Source organism: Leucoraja erinacea, chromosome 39, assembly GCF_028641065.1.
Source record: "Leucoraja erinacea ecotype New England chromosome 39, Leri_hhj_1, whole genome shotgun sequence".
NCBI lineage: Eukaryota > Metazoa > Chordata > Chondrichthyes > Rajiformes > Rajidae > Leucoraja > Leucoraja erinaceus.
Genome location: NC_073415.1, coordinates 10,860,810 through 10,884,239, shown reverse-complemented (window position 1 = coordinate 10,884,239; position 23,430 = coordinate 10,860,810). Strand labels below are relative to the sequence as shown.

The following is a 23,430-nucleotide window of genomic DNA, read 5'->3' as shown; positions in this document are numbered from 1 at the left end:
GGGCGAAAGGCAACTTCTGAAGACGGAAGTCAAGTCTGCCTCCTCCTATATACTCGGGGGACATGACGAGATTATAAAAAGGTTTTGTGCTCTGACAACTCAAAAGGTTTAAGAGGGCATTAAACACTTTGTGTATGATTTGTTTTCCCTTTCTTGTAAAATTACACAGATTAACGATGGCCCGACAGCCACAAGAGAAGAATGGGCTTCCACCAATCGCCATGGGCTTGTTTGAAGTTCAGATCCAGTGTGTCCACTTTGGGACAGAGGTCCCCCTCGATCACAAACCCCTTGCTGTGAGACGGGGCATGCCTGGGCCACAACAGATCCGACCAGTGGCACAAACGCGGAGAGGGCGGGGTGGGGGGGGGGGGGGGGGGGGGGGAGGGGGAAATAATCCAAACTTAAACGATGGGAACAAGAACGTGGCCTCTCGCACGGAAATTAGTATTTTTTTCTCTCCCTCTATTTACATCGTCTGTTGAGCTTCAGTGGAGTGCGGCCTTTGGCAGCAGGGATGGACGCGGCGGCCAACATTCCTTGTCTTCTGCTGCTGTCATTGTTGGACGGGAGGTGTGTGTACACCCTCCTTGACCTCAGCCACCCCAGAGCCTCCTAGCGCACAGGGCATGGAGGGGTGGGGGGGGGAGGGGGAGGTGGGTGGGACGGGGGGGGGGGGGAGGTGCAGGACAAGCCGTGCTGCTGCCAGGTCGAGTGGAGACCATTATCCTTGCAACCCTACGAGGTTCCTTCTCGTTCTGCCCACCCTCCTCTCCTGGGTGGCCGAGCGGAGTGGGGACGATAGACCCAGCGGCGCTGTGGCGTTTCCGACGGTGTCGTGCAGGCGGAGAGACATCCAGGGCGGCTGCTGAGCGGCGAATGTCCCTTCGTGGTTGGGCTGTCGAAGCTGCGGTCCCAGCCTCTGTTGGTGCAGGATGGAGAGAATTAATCACTCAAGACTCCAACCATCCCGCACATGTCAATAGATAACTCCCGCCCTTCCTGGTTACATAGTCACGGCCAGTGCTGCCTCTACAGCCATGGTTAGTTCATCCTCTTCCCAAGAGCTGCTCCACTCCTCAGGGGTTGGGAAGCCAAGAGGGGTCTTCAGTTTTAGCACCGATCCTTCCTAGTGACGCCAAGGTATTCTGAGCGTAGGGGTCAGGCAAGTGGAAGCATTGCGTGGAAGTTGGGTCATAATTCATCCCACCCCACCCCACCCCTCCACACTCCCACTGTCGAGGTGATGGATTTGATTCTCAGCCACCTGTGGTGGAACTAGGGAATGTTTGTCCCAATCTACCAAGTTCCACCTGAGGTTGGCTGAGGGAGAAGTTGGCTGGAGGTAGTTAGTAGTTTATGTAACGGATGTTCTCAAGGGGGTTTATTACATCCAAAAAAACAACAAAGTCAAACAGCAGCCGCGGTCCAACAAGGTTGGCCGTCTGTCTGTACAAATCGCGGCTCCCCATCAGAACTATAAGGGCACCCCCTCTACCCAGGTCCTGGCTTTGCCCACACACCCCGCTTTTCATTTCAGAGACTGGTTACCAGTTGCATCTGTCCGTCGGTCTCAGGCATCGAGCCGTCCACATCCACCGACACCATGTACCCGTCGTTGCTGCCTCTCCTGGACTGGTAGTAGGCTTGTAGCTGGCTCCTGAAGACCAGGTTTGGCCTGGAGCTGTAGTACACCTCGTCGTTGCCTTGGGAGTGGGGTACGGTCTCGCCCATCACCTCCGGGCTGCTGTCGGGGTAAGAGGAGTCTCTGAGGTTGGTCATGCTGGTGTACAAGGAGTCTCTGTTTGGGGACTGGAGCTGGCCGTCGAGGCCATCGGTGATTTCGGCCGTGTAGCTCTCCGATTCCTCAAGCTCCGGGTCACTGTGGTAGAGCAGGGACTGGGCGCGTTGCAGGAGCAGAGGTTCCTCCAGCGCCTTGTACATCAGTTCGATGTCGATGTTGTCCTCCTGGGTGAGCGAGGGAGCGTCGGGAACGATGGCATCGTCTTCGCTGCTGGTCGCGCCGCCGCCGCTGCTGGCCGGCGCTCCCGGCTCCCCGGGCAAGGTCTTGCTGCCTGGCCGCAGGTTGTTGTGGACCAGCTCGGAGATGATCATCTTCTCGAAGGCGGCGTCGCTGAGGTTGCGGCGGCAATCGGCAAGCGGGGTCCCGTCCGTCACGAAGTCGGCGTTTCGGAAGGAGTAGCTGTTGTTGAAGTTGCCGTTAAGGGGCAGAGTGTCCACTGCACAGGGGTCCCTCGTCAGGTTGACCGGGTGCTCTACAAACAACCACAAACATACCATGAGTGTTCAACAGTGCTGGACCTCTCTCTACTCATGGAGTTTACACAGATGAGGGACGGAAGGGGGTGGGACATCATTGAAACTTACAGAATAGCGAATGGTATGTTAGCTTTCATAGCAAAAGGATTTGAGTATAGGAGCAGGGAGGTTCTACTGCAGTTGTACAGGGTCTTGGTGAGACCACACCTGGAGTATTGCGTACAGTTTTGGTCTCCTAATCTGAGGAAAGACATTCTTGCCATAGAGGGAGTGCAGAGAAGGTTCACCAGACTGATTCCTGGGATGTCAGGACTGTCTTATGAAGAAAGACTGGATAGACTGGATAGACTTGGTTTATACTCTCTAGAATTTAGGAGATTGAGAGGGGATCTTATAGAAACTTACAAAATTCTTAAGGGGTTGGACAGGCTAGATGCAGGAAGATTGCTCCCGATGTTGGGGAAGTCCAGGACAAGGGGTCACAGCTTAAGGATAAGGGGGAAATCCTTTAAAACCGAGATGAGAAGAACTTTTTTCACACAGAGAGTGGTGAATCTCTGGAACTCTCTGCCGCAGAGGGTAGTTGAGGCCAGTTCATTGGCTATATTTAAGAGGGAGTTAGATGTGGCCCTTGTGGCTAAGGGGATCAGGGGGTATGGAGAGAAGGCAGGTACGGGATACTGAGTTGGATGATCAGCCATGATCATATTGAATGGCGGTGCAGGCTCGAAGGGCCGAATGGCCTCTACTCCTGCACCTAATTTCTATGTTTCTATGTTTTTATGTCTCGATACAGAGGATGATTCCACTAGTGGGAGAGTCTGGGACCAGAGGTCATAGCCTCAGAATTAAAGGACATCCCTTTGGGAAGATGTGGAGGAGTTTCTTTAGTCAGAGGGTGGTGAATCTGTGGAATTTGTTTCCACAGAAGGCTGTGGAGGCCAAGTCAATGGATATTTTTAAGGCAGAGATAGATAGATTCTTGATTAGTATGACAATAGACAATAGGTGCAGGAGGAGGCCATTCAGCCCTTCGAGCCAGCACCGCCATTTAATGTGATCATGGCTGATCATCCCCAATCAGTACCCCGTTCCTGCCTTCTCCCCATATCCCCTGACTCCACTATTTTTAAGAGCCCTATCTAGCTCTCTCTTGAAAGCATCCAGAGAACCGGCCTCCACCGCCCTCCGAGGCAGAGAATTCCACACTCACCACTCTCTGTGGTGTACGGGTGTCAGGGGTTATGGGGAGAAGGCAGGAGAATGGGGTTAGGAGGGAGAGATAGATCAGCCACGATTGAATGGCGGAGTAGACGTGATGGGCCGAATGGCCTAATTCTGCTCCTATCACTTATGAACTAATGGCACAAGCCCTGATAACAAGACTGATGTCCAGTTCAGAGCCCTGCACACCTGACTACAGGTGCTGTCTGTACGGAGTTTGTACGTTCTCCCCGTGACCTGTGTGGGTTTTCTCCGGGTGCTCCGGTTTCATCCCACACTCCAAAGACGTGCAGGTTTGTAGACTAATTGGCCTCTGTAAATTGTCTATTGTTCCTAGTGTGTGCTGATCGCTGGTTGGTGTGGACTCTGTGTTTCTCTAAAATAAATTAACGGGAGAAATGCTGGGATATTGAGGAAGGATGTTAATGAAAGGGTGTTTCAAGGCTTGCATCCATAACATGAAGCATTTACATTCACTAAGGCAATGCAACTTACTTGTCTCTCTGTAGGTTCCTGTGTGGATTTATGTGGATAAATAAAGAGAGAGAGACAACAATGAGATCACACAGTCACATTTAATCAGGCATTAAATCAGAGCATTAATTGAAAGTGTAAATATTTTTTAGCAGGAGACACAAGTAATAATTGTTAATCATCATCAACATGGGCAGTTTGAGTGCGTCGACAGCCATCGTTAATTACTCAGCTATCTGTCAATGTCCCGGCTATGTTAGGAACGAGGCGGAAATAGGTGAGGTTTTGAGTCGGTACCCTTCTTCAGACCAAAACATCACCCATTCCTTCTCTCCAGAGATGCTGCCCGTCCCACTGAGTTACTCCAGCATTCTGTGTCTACCTTCGGTGTAAACTAGAATCTGCACTTGCTACATACGCATGGGGATCTCCATCACTTGGTGTTAGGTACGTTCATTCATCCTTGCAGCTGGGACATCCCTGAACCAGTAGATGTGGGATCCCAACACCTTGCAGCTGGGGACATCCCTGAACCAGTAGATGTGGGATCCCAACACCTTGCAGCTGGGGACATCCCTGAACCAGTAGATGTGGGATCCCAACACCCACAGTCCCTGCAGTCCCACCCACCACCCCCCAAACCCCAATGGCTCATAGAGGAACACATTGTCCACGGGCCAACTCTATTGACCAGTGTGCGTTTGGCATCATGTTACACCTCAGTGTGACGTCAGCTATACCCCAAATGCCGGCTCTTTGGGGCTGGGTGGTTGGGCTGTGGGGAGAGATGGGTACCAGGTGAGATGAATGCCGGCCCTTTGGGGCTGGGTGGTTGGGCTGTGGGGAGAGATGAATACCTGGTGAGCTGAAGACAGTGGGAGAAGGAGCGTTGTAGCCAACAGATTCGGCCAGCAGTGTGTTGTACGGGCTGGCCCCAGAACGTGGCTGCAGAACAGGGTTGGTCAGTAGATGATTGCCCATGGTCCCTGCAGACGAGAAAGGCAACAAAGTTACAGAGAGGAGAGAGCAAGTGGAGGAAGGAAAACATACAGCGTTGAAACAGGCCCTTCAGCCCACCAACATGTCCCACCTGCCTGCATTTGGTTCATAACCTGCCCTATCCATGTACCTGTCTAATTATTCCTTAAACGTTGGGATAGTCCCAGCCTCAATTACGTCCTCGTTCCATACACCCACCCCCCTTTGTGTGAAAAAGCTACCCCTCCGATTCCTATTAAATCTTTCCCCTTCACCTTAAACCCATGACCTCTGGTTCTCGATTCCCCTACTCTTTTTGAATTGAATTCTGTCTTTACTTTGTGTACTGGTCATGTCTCTACTATTTATTTCATTCCCCTTACATGTTTTTCCTCTACCTGCTAAGTTTTTGTAAGGTGTCCTTGAGACTCTTGAAAGGAGCCCATAAATAAAATTTATTATTATTATTATTACTCTGGGCAAGAGACTGTACGTTTCCCAATCTATTCCTCTCATGATTTTGTTCACCTCTGTAAGATCACCCCTCATCCTCCTGCGCTCCAAGGAATAGAGTCCAAGCCTACTCTGAAGCAGGGTATAGCCAGCCCCTAGAGCACTATCTAACTCGTGACAAAGAGCTTTTCACTGTATCTCGGTACACGTGACAATAAACTGAACCAATCCAAACTGATCAGACTGAAGAAGGGTCTCGACGTGAAACGTCACCCACCCAGTTGAGTTACTCCAGCTTTTTGTGTCTATCTTTCGACGAAAGTGAACCAAACCAAGTTAAAAACTGAAATTAACCAAATCAAACTAAACTAAACACATCCAATCTAGTCTAATCCAAACTAAGCTAAAACCAAGCTAATGTGAACTAGACCAGAGCTGTGATACCAGCCAGTCTGTGGCCCCAGCAACAGTTACAAGGTCACCTCGGTTGAGGGTGGGGGTGCTGTTGAGATCCCCGGTCATGAAGGAAGATTCCGACTGTTTCCGAACAGTGTCGTTCCACATTCTCCGGATCCGACTCTGCAAAGCGGAGGTCAGAGGCTGTTAGTGGTGGGGGGGGGGGGGGGGGGGGGGGGGGGGGGGAGGAGGGGGCAGAACACAGCCACAGAGACAAAGGTACCGGCAGTAAACGGCCCACAACATTAATAGCCCATTATCTGTTATTTGCACTTTATCAGTTTATTTATTCATGTGTGTATATATTTATATTATGGTATATGGACACACTGATCTGTTCTGTATTCATGCCGACTGTGTTCTGTTGTGCTGAAGCAAAGCAAGAATTTCACTGTCCTATCTGGGACACATGACAATAAAACTCTCTTGAATCTTGACATCATGCAGACTGTGGAGAGATGATAGACACTGCCCCCCCCCCCACACACTCCACTTCCATGAATTCCCCAGGTGACCGATAACACAGGCGGGAAACCCCCCCTTGTCTCTCATCTAATAAAGGCGTAGACTGTTTGCTAAATGGGGTGAGAATCCAGAAATCGGAAGTGCAAAGGGACTTGGGAGAGCTGGTGCAGGATTCCCAAAACGTTCATCTGCGTTGAATTGGTAGTAAGGAAGGCAAACTCAATGTTAATATTTATCTCAAGAGGATGAGAATACAATAAACAGGGAGTAATGCTGAGGCTCTATAAGGCGCTGGTCAGGCTGCATGTGGAGTATTGTGAGCAGTTTTGGGCACCATATCTGAGGAAGGATGCGCTGGCTCTGGAGAGGGTCCAGGGGAGGTTTACGAGAATGATTCCAGGAATGAATGGGTTAACCTCTCATTGAAACTTACCGAATAGTGAAAGGCCTGGATAGAGTGGATGTGGAGAGGATGTTTCCACTAGTGGGAGAGTCTAGGAGCAGAGGGCACAGACTCAGAATTGAAGAAGGAGGAGATGAGGAGGAATTTCTTTAGTCAGAGGGTGGTGAATCTGTGGAATTCATTGCAACAGAAGGCTGTGGAGGCCAAGTCAATGGATATTTTTAAGACAGAGAGAGATAGATTCTTGATTGGTACGGGTGTCAGGGGTTATGGGGGGAGAGATAGATCAGGCGTGATTGAATGGCAGAGTGGACTTGATGGGCCGAATGGCCTAATTCTACTATCTACTATTCCTTGTGTACTTATGAGCTTATGGACTGAGAAGGAACAATTTACTGAGTTATGGGAATGAGCTGAATGAACTGGTTCCACTAAAGAGGCATTGTATATAACATGGTATATAAAGACCCCGGCAATATATATAGAACAAGCAGTGAGCTGGGAGCAGGGACGGAGAGGGAGGCGAACAGCAGAAGCATGGAGAGGAACAGGGACAAGACACACCACACGGTTTCTCAGACAACGGCTCCGGGCATTGGTCCGTGCAAACTCCGTACAGACAGCGCCCGTAGTCGGGATGGAACCCGGGTCCCCGGCGCTGCGAGGCAGCAACTCTGCCGCGAAAGATCCGATCGTCTGAGAAAGTGGACAAGCACACACGTGGACTGGAAGACAAGCCTGTCAAACAATGACCTTTTCAGCTATCCTCCTGTTTGCGGCAGCATTCTGTACCTGAGTACCAGTGTAGTACCGACTGCTGTTCCGGATGGTGGAAGTCTTCAGGTTGCCGTGGGAAACGCCGGAACCAGGGCGGCTGCAGCAGTGAGCGTGCCGCAAGCACTTGCTGTACTCCTTGTGCACCTGTGGTGGGTGCAACCAGATCAGGGGGCACAGGTTACAGGGGGCACTCCTTGCTGATATTTGAGTCTTTGTGAGAACTCTGAACATCTCCACCTATCCCACCCCTTGCCATCTCATTCCTCCTCAGAGGCTCATTAACCCCCCCCTACGATTCATCCACTGCCCACTCATACTAGGGGTCATTTACAACAGCCAGTGGACATCCCGACCTGCACGTCTTTGGGACGTGGAGGGAAACCGGAGCACCCGGAGGAAAATCATCGGGCAGAACATGCAAACTCCACACAGGTAGCACCCGAGGCCAGGATCGAACACACAATACCCTCTGACCCACTGTGGCTGCTCTGTCTTCCTGTGTCCATTGACATGGAAGCTAGTTCCTGAACGTAATGTCCTGAGCAAAAATCCAAATGCTATTATTTTTTTCTTTTTTCAATACATAGATACATAGAAACATAGAAAATAGGTGCAGGAGTAGAGGCCATTCGGCCCTTCGAGCCTGCACCATTCGCCATTCAATATGATCATGGCTGATCATCCAACTCAGTATCCTGTACCTGCCTTCTCTCCATACCCCCTGATCCCTTTAGCCACAAGGACCACATCTAACTCCCTCTTAAATACAGCCAATGAACTGTGGCCTCAACTACCTTCTGTGGCAGAGAGTTCCACAGATTCACCACTCTCTGTGTAAAAAATGTTTTTCTCATCTCGGTCCTAAAAGATTTCCCTCTTATCCTTAAACTGTGACCCCTTGTTCTGGACTTCCCCAACATCGGGAACAATCTTCCTGCATCTAGCCTGTCCAACCCTTTAACAATTTTGTAAGTTTCCATAAGATCCCCCCCTCAATCTTCTAAATTCTAGCGAGTACAAGCCGAGTCTATCCAGCCTTTCTTCATATGAAGATGCTTCTTACTTTCTTCTGCAGAGCACAGTGAAAAATGAAGATGAACATTCCCTGGAAGGCATTGAAGGTGGTGAAGAGGTAAGCCATCACCATGGACTCTTCGTTAATGAACATCAGGCCGAATGCCCAGGTGAGACCCAGCAGGAAGAGCAGTGCGATTGCACCCAGAGCCCAGGACCTGGAACACAGCAAGAGACGGCAGCAGTTTAGTGGGAGGGAACCGAAGATCTCGGAGAAAACCCACGCAGGTCAAATGTACAAACTCCGTACAGACATCGCCCGTGGTCAGGATCGAACCTGGGTCTCTGGCGCTGTAAGGCAGCAACTCTACCGATGCACCAACAACCTAACTGCACAAACATTGAATTCTCCAGTTTCTGCCAGGAGAAATGCCTGGGATGAGTTCTGTGGACCCAGCGGTTGTTACAGGGTGATGATAAAATCCATCGACACAGCAAAGAACTGTAGCCCAGGTTAGATGGATGAGTCTGAAGAAGGGTCTCGACCCGAAACGACACCTATTCGTTTTCTCCAGAGATGATGCCTGGCCCGCTGAGTCACTCCAGCTTTTTGTGTCTATCTTAGATGGATGGTATTTGTGTAGGAGCTGGGTACACCTGAGAAGATTGATAAATGCTGGCTTGCTCCTCTAACATTGACATAACAAGCCCACCTTGATCAGATGCAGTCAACAGGGTAAGTGCGTGTGCATATATTAACTGCACATAAGAGACACAGATGAATTCTAATTGCACAGAGCATGGACAGACATAACTTTAACCTGATGTTAGTGAATTCTAACCACCTCCAAGTCACGCATTATCTTGGCTTGTAAGGTCTCTGTCTCTGGGTTAAATTCCTGCAACAAACTTCCCCACACAGATGACAACCGTTTAAGAGGTTTACTTGTTCCCACCTTCTCCACATACTCATAGAGTGATACAGTGTGGAAACAGGCCCTTCGGCCCAACTTGCTCACACCAGCCAACATGTCCCAGCTACACATAGAAACATAGAAACATAGAAATTAGGTGCAGGAGTAGGCCATTCGGCCCTTCGAGCCTGCACCATTCGCCATTCAATATGATCATGGCTGATCATCCAACTCAGTATCCCGTACCTGCCTTCTCTCCAAACCCCCTGATCCCCTTTAGCCACAAGGGCCACATCTAACTCCCTCTTAAATATAGCCAATGAACTGGCCTCAACTACCCTCTGTGGCAGAGAGTTCCAGAGATTCACCACTCTCTGTGTGAAAAAAGTTCTTCTCATCTCGGTTTTAAAGGATTTCCCCCTTATCCTTAAGCTGTGACTTACACTAGTCCCACCTGCCTGCACTTGATCCATATCCCTCCAAAACTGTCCTATCCATGTACCTGTCTAACTGTTCCTTAAAAGTTGGGATAGACACAGCCTCAACTACCTCCTCTGGCACCTTGTTCCATACACCCACCACCCTTTATGTGGAAAGGTTACCCCTCAGATTCCTATTAAATCTTTTCCCCTTCACCTTGAACCTGTGTCCACTGCTCCTCGATTCCCTTAATCTGGGCATCTGCAGGGATGCTTGTCGTGAGAACGCACTGCAGTTTTTCCAAGGATCCCATTGAAAATAGGATGCAACATGCCAGCCATCGTAACTTGCACACCAAACCAACCACTAAGCCCTTAGGTTCGTGGGCTGATATTCACTGGAATTTAGAAGGATGAGAGGAGATCTTATAGAAACATATAACATTCTTAAGGGATTGGGCAGGCTAGATGCTGGAGAAATGTCCTCGATGTTGGGGGAGTCCAGAACCAGGGGTCACACAGTTTAAGAATAAGGGGTAAGCCATTTTGAACTGAGATGAGAAAACACATTTTCACCCAGAGAGTTGTGAATCTGGGGAATTCTCTGCCATAGAAGGCAGTGGAGGCCAATTTACTGGATGTTTTCAGGAGAGAGTTAGATTTAGCTCTTAGGGCTAATGGAATCAAGGGATATGGGGAGAAAGCAGGAACGGGGTACTGATTCTGGATTTCTACTCTACTCTGTGCATTCCCCCTCAGTAACTGCAGCCTATCCAAAGACATACATGTGTGTACGTTAATTGGCTTGGTATAATTAATTGTAAGATGATCAGCCATGATCATATTGAATGGCGGTACTGGTTCGAAGGGCCGAATGGCCTACTCCTGAAGGTCCACGTATCAGGGGATGGGCACAGACCGATCATTAGATGCAAGATTAACAAGCACGAGGGGATTTGAGTGAGAGTTGAGGCCTGTCGTGTGGCAACGACCCAGGCACTAGGGCGATCTGGAACCAACAATGATATTGGGATGAGGATAGGTGATTGTGAGTGGGATATTTGTTATACTGATTGTATTGGGAAGGGTGATTATAGAGTGATGGGTTGTATATATGACTAAGATACTGTATAGTATATGAGGGCTTTTTCTTTTCTTTTTCTTTTTTTTCTTTTTTGTTGTATGGCTTTGTAAATATTTGATTAGTGTATAAATGTAAATAATTTGGTGTACATATAGTGGCTGGTGTACATATGGTGTACATATAGTGGCTGGTGTACATATGGTGTACATATAGTGACTGGTGTACATATGGTGTACATATAGTGACTGGTGTACATATGGTGTACATATAGTGGCTGGTGTACATATGGTGTACATATAGTGACTGGTGTACATATGGTGTACATATAGTGGCTGGTGTACATATGGTGTACATATAGTGGCTGGTGTACATACGGTGTACATATAGTGTACATATAGTGGCTGGTGTACATATGGTGTACATATAGCTGCTGGTGTACATATGGTGTACATATAGTGGCTGGTGTACATATGGTGTACATACAGTGCTGGTGTACATATGGTGTACATACAGTGCTGGTGTACATATGGTGTACATATAGTGGCTGGTGTACATATGGTGTACATATAGTGGCTGGGGCTCTGACTTTGACTCTGACATCGGGGGGAGAGGGAAGTGCAGGGGAGAGATACGTTTTTTTTTGCCTTCCATCACAGCGAGGTGGAGATGCGCTGTGATGGATGTCTGTGTAAATTGTGTTGTGTCTTGGGTCTTTTTTTTCTTGTATGTATGACTGCAGAAACAACATTTCACTTGAGCCTCTATGAGGTTCAAGTGACAAATAAATTGTATTGTATTGTATTGTATTGTGTACATATGGTGTACATATAGTGGCTGGTGTACATATGGTGTACATATAGCTGCTACATTTGTATAAGATCATTACAAGCAGTTGAATAAGGGGTGGGAATTAATCAGCTTTGACTTCTCCCTGCTCCTTTTCGGACACATACGATTCCATTTATCTATTTATTTATTTATTTATTTATTGTTTATGACACTATAAATATTCTTGTTTTGTTTTTTGTATGCTGTTTCACACTTGCTTTTTATTCTTTTATTCTGATCGAAATAAATAATAAAATAACGAAATAAAAGATGCAGCTTTTAAATGATGTACCCACGTATGTTTGTATGTTTCATCAGTACTACATGGAGGAGAGGGGGGGTTGAAGGGCGGGTAGTGACGGGGTTTTAATGCTCTCGCTATTTGACATTGCAACACTAGAGCTTACTTGAGAAACAGTTTGTCGTCCTCATATCTACAGAAGCAAAGAAAAGAGGTTCCATTAGAATATACACCAGTGGAGACAATCACATCAGCACCTGTGCAGTAGCTCTGTGTAACCCAAGTCCCAGTCAGTCAGCACCAAACTCCACTGCACCATTACTATCTCCACAAACTGCAACATGAGTCAATCTCGCTACAGGCGTGTGATGGAGCAGTTCTCTGGATAGTTAGAAGGTTGGTACATCATCTCAACAAGGATGACTGAATGTTAAAAGGCCTGGATCGGGTGGATGCGGGGAGGATGTTTCCACTAGTGGGAGAGCCTAGGACCAGAGGGCACAGCCTCAAGAATAAAAGGATGCACTTTGAGAAAGAAGATGAATTCTTTAGTCATAGGGTGGTGAATTCATTGCCACAGAAGGCTGTGGAGGTCAAGTCAATGGATATTTTTAAAGCAGAGATAGATAGATTCTTGATTAGAACGGGTGTTGGAGGTTATGGGGAGAAGGCTGGAGAATGGGAGGGAAGGATAGATTTGTCTTTGTTGAGTGGTGGAGTAGACTTAATGGGCCGAATGGCCATATCTCTGCTCCTAAGACTCATGAATGTTCCATTTGAGTGTAGTTGACCTGCATTAATGGAGATGAGGATGTTTTTGCTGCTGGATGGAGCAGCCAAAGGCGTTCTCTCGGGGTTAATACCCGTTTCTGTGTGGTCTTGCCTCTCTGGGAACAGTTGAAAGATCGATAAGTTTCTTTCAGAGATTGATGATCAATGACTTTGATTGATCAGCTCAAGTCTAGGCTTCTGTTCCAATCAATCAATTCCTTTCTGTTTTAATTGTCAAGGGCGGCACGGTGGCGCAGCGGTAGAGTTGCTGCCTCACAGCACCAGAGACCCGGGTTCGATCCTAACTATGGGTGCTGTCTGTACGGAGTTTGCACGTTCTCACCATGACCTGCGTGGGTTTTCTCCGGGTGCTCCGGTTTCCTCCCACACTCCAAAGACGTACAGGTTTGTAGGTTAATTGGCTTTGCTTGTAAATTGTAAATTGTCCCTAGTGTGTGTAGGATAGTGTTAGTGTGCGGGGTGATTGCTGGACGGCACGGACTCAGTGGGCTGAAGGGCCTATTTACACGCTGCATCTCATAAGTCTAACGTTTTGTTTCAATGCAGAGAATGGTAGGTGGCTGCCCTGCCAGGGGTGGTGGTTGAAGCAGACATGGTACCAACATTTAAGGGGCATTAGATAGACACAGGCAGGGATATAGATCATATGCAGGTAGATGGGATTAGAAGAAGGGTCTCGTCCCGAAATGTCTCCCATTCCTTCTCTCCACAGATGCTGCCTGTCCCGCTGAGTTGAATTATCCAGCATTTTGTGGGATTAGTTTAAGTTGGCATCATGGTCAGGGTAGACTTTGTGGGGCAAAGCACTTGTTCCTGTGCTATACTGTTCTATGCTCTATGTTTTGGAGAGGGATAGGCTCTGTGTGCAGTATTGGTTGTGGTTGGCATGAAGAACTGCTGTCAATGTGGACGTGACTGGCTGTGGCTGTGTGTTCTGAAGAAGCTGATATATTAAGCTGAGGAATTAATCAAATATTCAGAGTGTCGTGTCTGAATGTTTTTAGTTTAGTTTAGAGATACAGCGCGGAAACAGGCCCTTCTGCCCATCGAGTCCCCGCACACTAACACTATCCTACACACACACACGCACACACTGCAACCTGTCCATGGAACTTAAGATCTTTATCACTGTTACCAACGGAGCAAATCTCCTCAAGATCCTCTCTAAGGCTGCAAAATTCTCCCAAGATTGTAGTGCTCAGAAATTGACTGCAATACACGCAGTGAGGTCTGCTGAGGTTTAGCATAGAGTTTGGGAAGAGTGGTCCTGGCATGGGCTGTACAGTGCACCACTTACAGTGGCTCTGATAGATACAACAACTACAGGCTAGATAGACCAATTGTACAGCTAAGATAGACACAAATGCTGGAGTAACTCAGTGGGACAGGCAGCATCTCTGGATGGAAGGAATTTGTTTTGAGATCGAAGAAGGGTCGGAAGAAGGACTTCGACCCAAACTTCACCCACTCCTTCTCTTCCAGAGATGCTGTCTGTCTGTCCCACTGAGTTACTCCAGCATTTTGTGTCTTATCTTCAGTGTAAACCAGCATCTGCAGTTCCTTCCACTGCACCAAGTGTACCGGCTGTTGGATAAGCACCAGAGTGTGGTCAGTTTGTATGCAGACATTTCACAGATTCACCTCTCTTCTCCCTTTCAGTTGAATAGGGAGAAGGCAGGAACGGGGTACAGATTGGGGATGATCACATTGAATGGCGGTGCTGGCTTGAAGGGCCGAATGGCCTCCTCCTGCACCTATTGTCTATGTTCCTATGTTTATCGGTATGGAGTTTGCATGTTCTCCCCGTGACCTGCCTGAGTTTTCTTTGAGAATCCCACTTCCTTCCCCTCTCCAAAGATGTACAGGTTTGCAGAGTTAATAGGCTTGGTATAATTGTAAATTGCCCCTGGTGTGTGTCGGGTAGTGCTAATATGCGGGGATCACTGGCCGGTGCGGACTCAATGGGCCGAATGGCCTGTTTCCACACTGTATTACCGAACTAATGGCCACTGGGAAAAGCACCATCACTAATCTCTTCCTTGTTCTCCATCCTAAACAGGACACATATAGCCATTCTGCTAGTGGTCACTGGGCCTGAACAAGGAAGTCTCCATCCAAAGGCATTGAAAGAGTCTGAAGAAGTGCCCAATCCAAAACATCACCTATCCATGTTCTCCACAGATGCTGCCTGACCCGCTGAGTTACTCCAGCACTCTGTGAAACGGCACCTATCCATGTTCTCCACAGATGCTGCCTGGCCCGCTAAGTTATGGTGCAGCAGCATCTATGGAGCGAAGGAAATAGGCAACGTTTCGGGCTGAAACCCTTCTGGAAATAGGCAACGTTTCGGGCCGAAACCCGGAAGGGTTTCGACCCGAAACGTTGCCTATTTCCTTAGCTCCATAGATGCTGCTGCACCCGCTGAGTTACTCCAGCACTCTGTGAAACGCCACCTATCCATGTTCTCCACAGATGCTGCCTGTCCCGCTGAGTTACTCCAGCACTCTGTGAAACGTCACCTATCCATGTTCTCCACAGATGCTGCCTGACCCGCTGAGTTACTCCAGCACTCTGTGAAACGTCACCTATCCATGTTCTCCACAGATGCTGCCTGACCCGCTGAGTTACTCCAGCACTCTGTGAAACGTCACCTATCCATGTTCTCCACAGATGCTGCCTGACCCGCTGAGTTACTCCAGCACTCTGCATCTTGTGTAACATTGGTTACAGTTGTTCAAGAATGCCCAGAACCTCAAAGCAATGAGATATGGGCCATAAAATGCCAGTCTTGTCAGTAACACCTATACCCTAAGAGATTGGCACAGTGGCTCAGCGGTGGAGCAGCTGCCTTACAGCACCAGAGACCCAAGTTCGGTCCTAACCCCAGGTGCTTACTGTGTGGAGTTTGTACGTTCCCACTGTGCCCACGTGAGTTTTCTCCGGGTGCTCCAATTGCCTCTCACGTCCCAAACTTGCAGGTTTGTTGGCTAATTGGCCTCGGTAAAATGGTATATGTTCCCTAGTGTGTAGGATAGTGCTAGTGTACTGGGAGATCGAGGCTGGCACAGGCTTGGTTGGCTGTTTTACGCACTGTATCTCTGAAGCTTAAAATAAATAATACTTGCAGCTTGTTGTGTGTGATGCAAATTATTCTGTCAGGAGATTTGTATTATTGCACTGGATTCCTTGAAGATTATATTCGCAACAAAGTGAGAGAACTGCATCAAAAGACTAAATAATGCCACTGCTAAATTCAATGTGTCTGCTCCAGTCTGCATGTGACAATTGTGCTTTGGAACTTGTGTGGCCATGAAGATAACTAGCCTTATGTTCCTGGATAAGGGAATGTTTAGGACAGGTCCAATGGAGATGTTCTAAATAATATTGAGTGCCAAATGGGGGAATAAGGAGAAAGTGTATCTCCTTAAGGAAAGTATTTCTCCCGAAGGGCGAGTGGATCCAAAACCAGAGATATAGATTAAAGATAGATGAGTAACAGATATGTGTTTTTTAGCCGCGAGTGGTTCTGATACGAGAAGCACTGCTTCCAAGAGGTTGCATAACTAGATTTAATTTTAACTTTCATGGGACAGATGGATGTGGGGAGGATGTTTCCACTAGTGGGAGAGTCTAGGACTAGAGGGCACAGCCTCAGAAATAAAGGATGTTCTTTTAGGAAGGAGTTGAGGAGAAATCTCTTCAGCCAGAGGGTTGTGAATCTGTGGAATTCTTTGCCACAGAGGGCTGTGGAGGCCAAGTCAGTGGATATTTTTAAGGCGGAGATAGATAGATTCTTGATTAGAATGGGTGTCAGAGGTTATGGGGAGAGGGCAGGAGAATGGGGATGGGTGGGAGAGATTGATCAGCCATGATTGAATGGCAGAGTAGACTTGATGGGCCGAATGGCCCAATTATACCATCCCTTATGTATTTATGGCCTTATGAACTGAGAAGGAACTGAGTTATGGGAATGAGCTGAATGAGATGGTTCCACCAAAGAGGCATAGTACTCTGCACGGTCTATTTCCATGCTGTATCGTTCCACAATTCCCAGTGAATTCCCAGAGCCGACAGTTGCAAAGGGCAATTAGGTTACACAGATACATTGGGCTCAGACGACACAGTGAAATATTGATCATCAGCAGTGAGTGAAATGTTAGATTGCATTAAGGGAACAAGTCAGCACAAGTGTCCACTCACTCCAAAAGCATCAACAAACAAGAAGCAACTCAAACCTGGGGCTTCTTGCCAATGCACTCTTTAAGGCTTTTTGAAAAAAAACTTAACTTTTCTTTCCAATTTATTTTTTTAACCACAGACTGGCAAAACCTTAACGGAGCCAATTGAGGTGGCGAGGACAAGATTGTCTAACACACGGTAACCCTTGAGTATACTTTCCCAGCCTGGATGTACACACGCGCACACACACACGCGCACACGCACTCACACACACACACACACGTACACACACACACACGTACACACACACACACACACACACACACACACACACACACACGTACACACACACACACACACACACACACGTACACACACACACGTACACACACACACACACACACACACACACACACACACACACACACACACACACGTACACATACACACACACACACACACACACACACACTCACACACACACACACACACACACACACACACACGTACACACACACACACACACACACACGCACTCACACACACACTCACACACACACACACACACACATACACACACACACACACACGTACACACACACACACATACACACACACACGTACACTCACACACACACACACACACACACACTCACACTCTCATTCACACACACACACACACACACACACACACACACACACACACACACACACACACACACACACACACATGCCTCTGTTTTTCTCTGTGATGCGATGGGCTTGTTAATCAAACCAAATATTGATCCAAATTGCTACATTGTGCCATCTCACCTTGTTGCAGTTGGATGTAATGAAACGTCTACACACACACAATGGACCCACCAACTCACACTCTCACTCCACCTCTGATGCAGTCTCCACAGGGTTGGAACTATATAGAGTATGGTTTTGCCTTGGCTGCTGCCGGCTGCACAGGGTCAACTGTTGAATGACCATGTGGTACAAACTATCTCCAGTGGCAGAGACTGGGGTGGGATAGAGGAGGGCATGGGATGAGGGGAGTTAGCTGGATACTATCCTCTGGTCCAAAGGATGGCCACAGCTGGAGAGCCACCTTGATCACAATGTGGAAATTCTCCACACTTGACCAGAAGGATTTCAACCAGCTGTGTACCAAATGGGAGAGTCAGGAACACGGAGACACAGCTACAATATATGGAGCCGGTTCTTGGTTACTTGGTCCTCCAAAATATTCCAACAGGAATTTAAACTGGAGGTGGTGAAGGGAGGGATTATATTTAAGGTGTGTAGAAATGTCTTCTTTAGTTTAGTTTAGAGATACAGCGCGGAAACAGCGAGTCTGCACCAACCAGGGATCACCTTGTCCACAAACACTATCCTACACACACTAGGGACAATTTACACATTTTACCAAAGCAAATTAACCTGCAAACCTGAACATCTTTTGGAATGTGGGGGGAAACCGGAGCAACTGGAGGAAATCCAGGCGGTTCCAGGGAACCTCCCTACAGCAGCCCCCAGCCAAGGACAGCTCCCTACAGCAGCCCCCTTAGTCAGGATCGCTGGGCCACTGTGCCACACACAGGCCAGTCAATCTCACAGATTCTCTGCCCCAGACAGTGGTGGAGACCAGATCAGGAGACAGATTTAAGGTGAAAACAAATACTTGGAAGATTGACAAATTAAGAGGAGTTGATGGCAGGGTAAACAGGCCATGATGATTTTCAACAGTGGGACAGGCTCGAGGGGCCGAATGGCCTACTCACACTCCCAATCTTCTGGTTTTGTTGAGAGGGAGCAGAAATAATCAGTGCTAACGTCCCCTCACCAACCCTTCTGGCAACTTACTAGGTAACACTAGGCCCAACATAAACCCATCTAGTACATTGTAGGGGTCCAATGAGCAGGGGCAGGAAGAGCAGCCATGGGGCTGGCTGCCAGGGTTCATAATTCCAGGAGCATTCGGCCCATCGATTCTAGACCCACCATTCAATCATGGCTGATCTATCTATTCCTCTCACCCCCATTCTCCTGCCTTTGCCCCATAACCCCTGACACCCGCACTAATCAAGAATCTGTCAATCCATTGACCTGACCTCCATGGCTGTGGATCATTCCGCCTTCTCCCAGTGAATGGTCAGTCAGGAATGGGTGGAAATTGGATAGGAGGCAAGGCTGAATAATGCTTCAGTGCCACAGAGGAATACACCTGCCCTTAGTGTGCTAAACGGGGAGATCTTCACGTGACTTCAGCAAGGAACTCACCATCTCTCTACCCTAGTCAAGGCTGGTGGGTGGATGGAACAAGCTGCCAGAGGAGGTAGTTCAGGCAGGCACTATCTCAACGTTTACAAAACAGTCAGACAGGTGCATGGATAGAACAGGTTTGGAGGGATATGGGCCAAGCACAGACAATTGGGACGTGTAACTGGGACATGTTGGACGGTGTGGGCAAGTTGGGCTGAAGGGCCTGTTTCCACACTGTATCACTCTATGATTCTCTACCCATGGAATGAACTGTTGAAAAACATGAAGGTAGAAAAAAATGCTGGAGAAACTCAGCGGGTGAGGCAGCATCTATGGAGTGTGGAATAGGTGACGTTTCGGGTCGAGACCCTTCTTCAGACTAAGGAAGAGGCAGAGACAGTGGGCTGTGGGAGAGCTGGGAAGGGGAGGGGAAGGAGGGAGAAGGCAAAGACTTTGTGTTGAAGAACATGGATGCCTTTATGGGGAAGATGGACCAGTACAAGTGGAAGAACAGACATGAAAGATAGTGGAGACAGATTATAGAGCGTAAATAGCACAATTGAGCGAATGGAACACACTCTTGGTTTCTGTGGTGTGAAAGTTTGTAATTCTTTCAATTTTGCCAACTTCGCTGGTAAAAAGCCTTAAGGAGTCCAGATAGCCCCAGCAATTAGCAAGCATTTACAGAACAGTCGCCAGCCTTGCAGTTATATAGAAAAGCTTAAAGTATGAGTTTTGCACAACACGTCCACTGGATGCTGCACATTAGCATTATCACCAAATGCTTCATGTTCCATCAGTGTACCTCTTGCCTCTTTGAGCACTCTGGGCCCTTTTCCAAAGCTTAGTTCTCACAAAGAGAATCCACACCAAAGGTTATGGGATAGAAGCCTTAGGTGGGTAAATGGGAGTTAAAATGGAAGGGTTGAGGGGGTGATGAGGCTGCTTGTGGAATCTGACACTGATGTTCATTGCCATGGGTGGGATTTTGCCGGATGGACAAAAGGAGACACTGGTCCACTCTGGAATTGGGGGGGTCAACTGTAGGATTATTACAGTGGTGTGTACAATAATATTCAAGCCTGTGTCACCCCACATTGTGGCAAGTTGTCCGAAACAGCAGAGGACGGAGAAGATAATAGAGTAACCAGGGTGAGATTGGTAAGAGTCAACTCAAGTCAATGACTCAATGACTGTGATGGAATTGGTTGCCAAGGTTTAGAGTGGTACAGCTAAATGTCTCTGAGGACAAAGTAGGTAAGAAAGCACCATGAAGTGACTGAGGCAGAGTTAGATCAGGGGGAGTAGGCAAGAATAAATCCTTGATGATTCTCCTGGCAATGGTACAAGTGTGCAGAAACAGGACATGTTGGAATGCATTGGTATAGTGAAGTGCAGTCCCAACACAACTGCTTCAGGAGAGGAACCTCAACCTAGACAGCCTTCAAACACTTGGTTTTGGATCATTTCCACCTTCCCGACTCAGCACTGAACTCCTGATCACTGACCCAAAGTGACCTCTCCAACATTCAGTACTGCTCCCATTGAAACATTCCCCAGGTCTGAAGAAGGGTCTCGACCCAAAACATCACCCATCCTTTTTCTCCAAAGATGCTGCCTAACCCGCTGAGATACTCCAGCACTTCATAAGGTCTAGGAGGAGCAGAATTAGGCCATTTGGCCCATCAAGTCTGCTTTGCTGTTCTATCATGGCTGATCTATCTCTCCCTTTAAATCCCATTCTCCTGCCTTCTCCCCATAACCCCTAATCAAAAGACACTCTGTGTCTATCTTCCCCAGTTATGACCTGGATTGAATGTGTACTAGATTAACTCTGCACTGTGTCAGCTATGGATGAAGAGATCACTCGTCTAGTAATCGTGGATGGGTCAGAAGCTGCCATTTTTAAATGGTGTTGGTGACCTTAGCATCTCGAAGCACATCATCTACTGCGCCCTGATCAATGTGCACGGACTTCTTTGGTTGGACAGTGGGTGGGCTGCAGGTGAGCACAGTGAGACTATGTACTTGGGACCAGAGGGTGGTTGCCCTTGGTTTGATGTGGACATTGAGAGCAAGGACCATGAAGCATGTGGCTAGTTTAATGACCCGGTGACCAGCAAAACATTCATTTCTCATCAGAGCTGCCAACATTGCCAATTCCACCAAGAATTAGACTTTGGAAGGTGGACAACCATCTGAGCACAACAGGAGAAATAGCTTTGTGAAACAATCCTCTCAAGGATATGTGTCAGGAACAGATTCACACACAATTCTGGATCCAGATTCCCAGTGGAACATTCCTGACCTCTGATAAGATCATGGATCACTGGAAAATGTCCAGAAACCATAGGATTATGAGACCATGGGCTATGACACCAGGTTCCACTGGATTATGTCTGGGGTTGACTGGATGTTATGGAAGGAACTGCAGATGCTGGAAAAATCAAAGGTGGACAAAAATGCTGGAGAAACTCAGCGGGACAGGCAGCATCTATGGAGCGAAGGAATAGGTGACGTTTCGGGTCGAGACCCTTCTCCAGACTGATGTGGGGGGTGGGGGTTGGGAAGAAGAAAGGAAGAGGCAGAGACAGTGGGCTGTGGGAGAGCTGGGAAGGGGAGGGGAAGGAGGGAGAATGCGGGGACTACCTGAAATTGGAGAAGTCAATGTTCATACCGCTGGGGTGTAAACTACCCAATCGAAATATGAGTTGCTGTTCCTCCAATTTGCGGTGGGACTCACTCTGGCCATGGAAGAGGCCCAGGATACAGGAAGGTCAGATACGGAAGGGGAGGGGGAGTTGAAGTGCTGGGCCACCAGGAGATCGGGTTGGTCAATCACTGGATTATCAGTCCGAGGACCACTGATCATGAGTCTAGGGACCTCTGGACAATATGGTGGTGGGTTACGGGTGCCTGTGAGATGGCTATTATTCAAGGGAACTGGGAAACTGGTGAAAAAAAGGGGACTCATCCAGAACTCTGGTGGTTATGACCCTGAGCGGAATCAGGTTTTAACTGGACGTTACTCCAGGAATAATTTCCAATGATAGCCAGTGTTATACGGCTGAGAAATGTCCCCAAATGCACACACCTTGGATCCAGCTCTGTGTGTTCACCAATGTTCCGAAGGGTGGGAAAATTAGGAAGACAAAGCTGTGAACTTAAAGCACTGGTTGGTTTTCTTACCCAGGCAAGTCCATACTATAGTAACCATCACATATGGGGTAACTAGCAAGCATGAAAATTAACAGGAAAAGGGAAAAAGAGAGAGGGTGACAAGAAGGACTATATGGTTAACTCACTCCGAACATGCAGCATGCAGCAGCTTGGACAGGTGTTGGCCCGTCCACAAACCCCCATCTTGGAACTTGCAGACTTTAGACAGATATTCACGGTTAATAACTCAAAGCAGGGCTGAATGGTCGTTCACCAGGCAACTGGACAGCAGGCTGACTGGACCTACAAGTCCAGCGGAAAGCCCCAGTGTGCGAGAGAGAGGCCTGTAGTGGATGCAAACCACCCAACTGGGACAGGCACTGGATCGGGAAAGGTCTGAGTTTTTTAGATTCACAGGGCTCATATTCACTGGAATCTAGAAGGATGAGAGGGGATCTTATAGAAACATATAACTTTCTTAAGGTGTTTAAGAAGGAACTGCAGATGCTGGAAAATCGAAGGTAGACAAAAGTGCTGGAGAAACTAAGCAGGTGCAGCAGCATCTATGGAGCGAAGGAAATAGGCAACGTTTCGGGCCGAAACCTTGAAACATAGAAAATAGGTGCAGGAGTAGGCCATTCGGCCCTTCGAACCTGCACCGCCATTCAATATGATCATGCCTGATCATCCAACTCAGTATCCTGTACCTGCCTTCTCTCCATACCCCCTGATCCCTTTAGCCACAAGGGCCACATCTAACTCCCTCTTAAATATAGCCAATGTACTGGCCTCAACTACCTTCTGTAGCAGAGAATTCCAGAGATTCACCACTTTCTGTGTGAAAAATGTTTTCCTCATCTCGGTCCTAAAAGATTTCCCCCTTATCCTTAAGCTGTGACCCCTTGTTCTGGACTTCCCCAACATCGGGAACAATCTTCCTGCATCTAGCCTGTCCAACCCCATAAGAATTTTGTAAGTTTCTATAAGATCCCCCCTCAATCTTCTAAATTCCAGCGAGTACAAATCAAGTCTATCCAGTC

At 47.9% G+C, this 23,430-nt stretch overlaps 1 protein-coding gene across 3 annotated transcripts in view; it reads right to left on the bottom strand.

Annotated features, from left to right (window-relative positions):
- Positions 1–673: 673 nt before the first annotated feature.
- Positions 674–23,430, bottom strand: part of LOC129714350 (adhesion G protein-coupled receptor L1-like) — a 350,449-nt gene continuing 327,692 nt past the window's right edge. For 2 of the 3 annotated variants that reach the window (XM_055663898.1, XM_055663899.1), the window contains 7 exons: positions 8,574–8,742; positions 7,487–7,654; positions 5,892–5,988; positions 4,836–4,964; positions 4,000–4,017; positions 1,552–2,276; positions 674–922 (listed from right to left, as the gene is read on the bottom strand). In XM_055663898.1, the coding sequence (XP_055519873.1) occupies positions 725–922; positions 1,552–2,276; positions 4,000–4,017; positions 4,836–4,964; positions 5,892–5,988; positions 7,487–7,654; positions 8,574–8,742 (1,504 nt within the window). In that variant the 3' untranslated portion in view covers positions 674–724. The remainder of the gene's footprint in view (positions 923–1,551; positions 2,277–3,999; positions 4,018–4,835; positions 4,965–5,891; positions 5,989–7,486; positions 7,655–8,573; positions 8,743–23,430) is intronic. The other variant, XM_055663900.1, reaches the window with a different exon arrangement.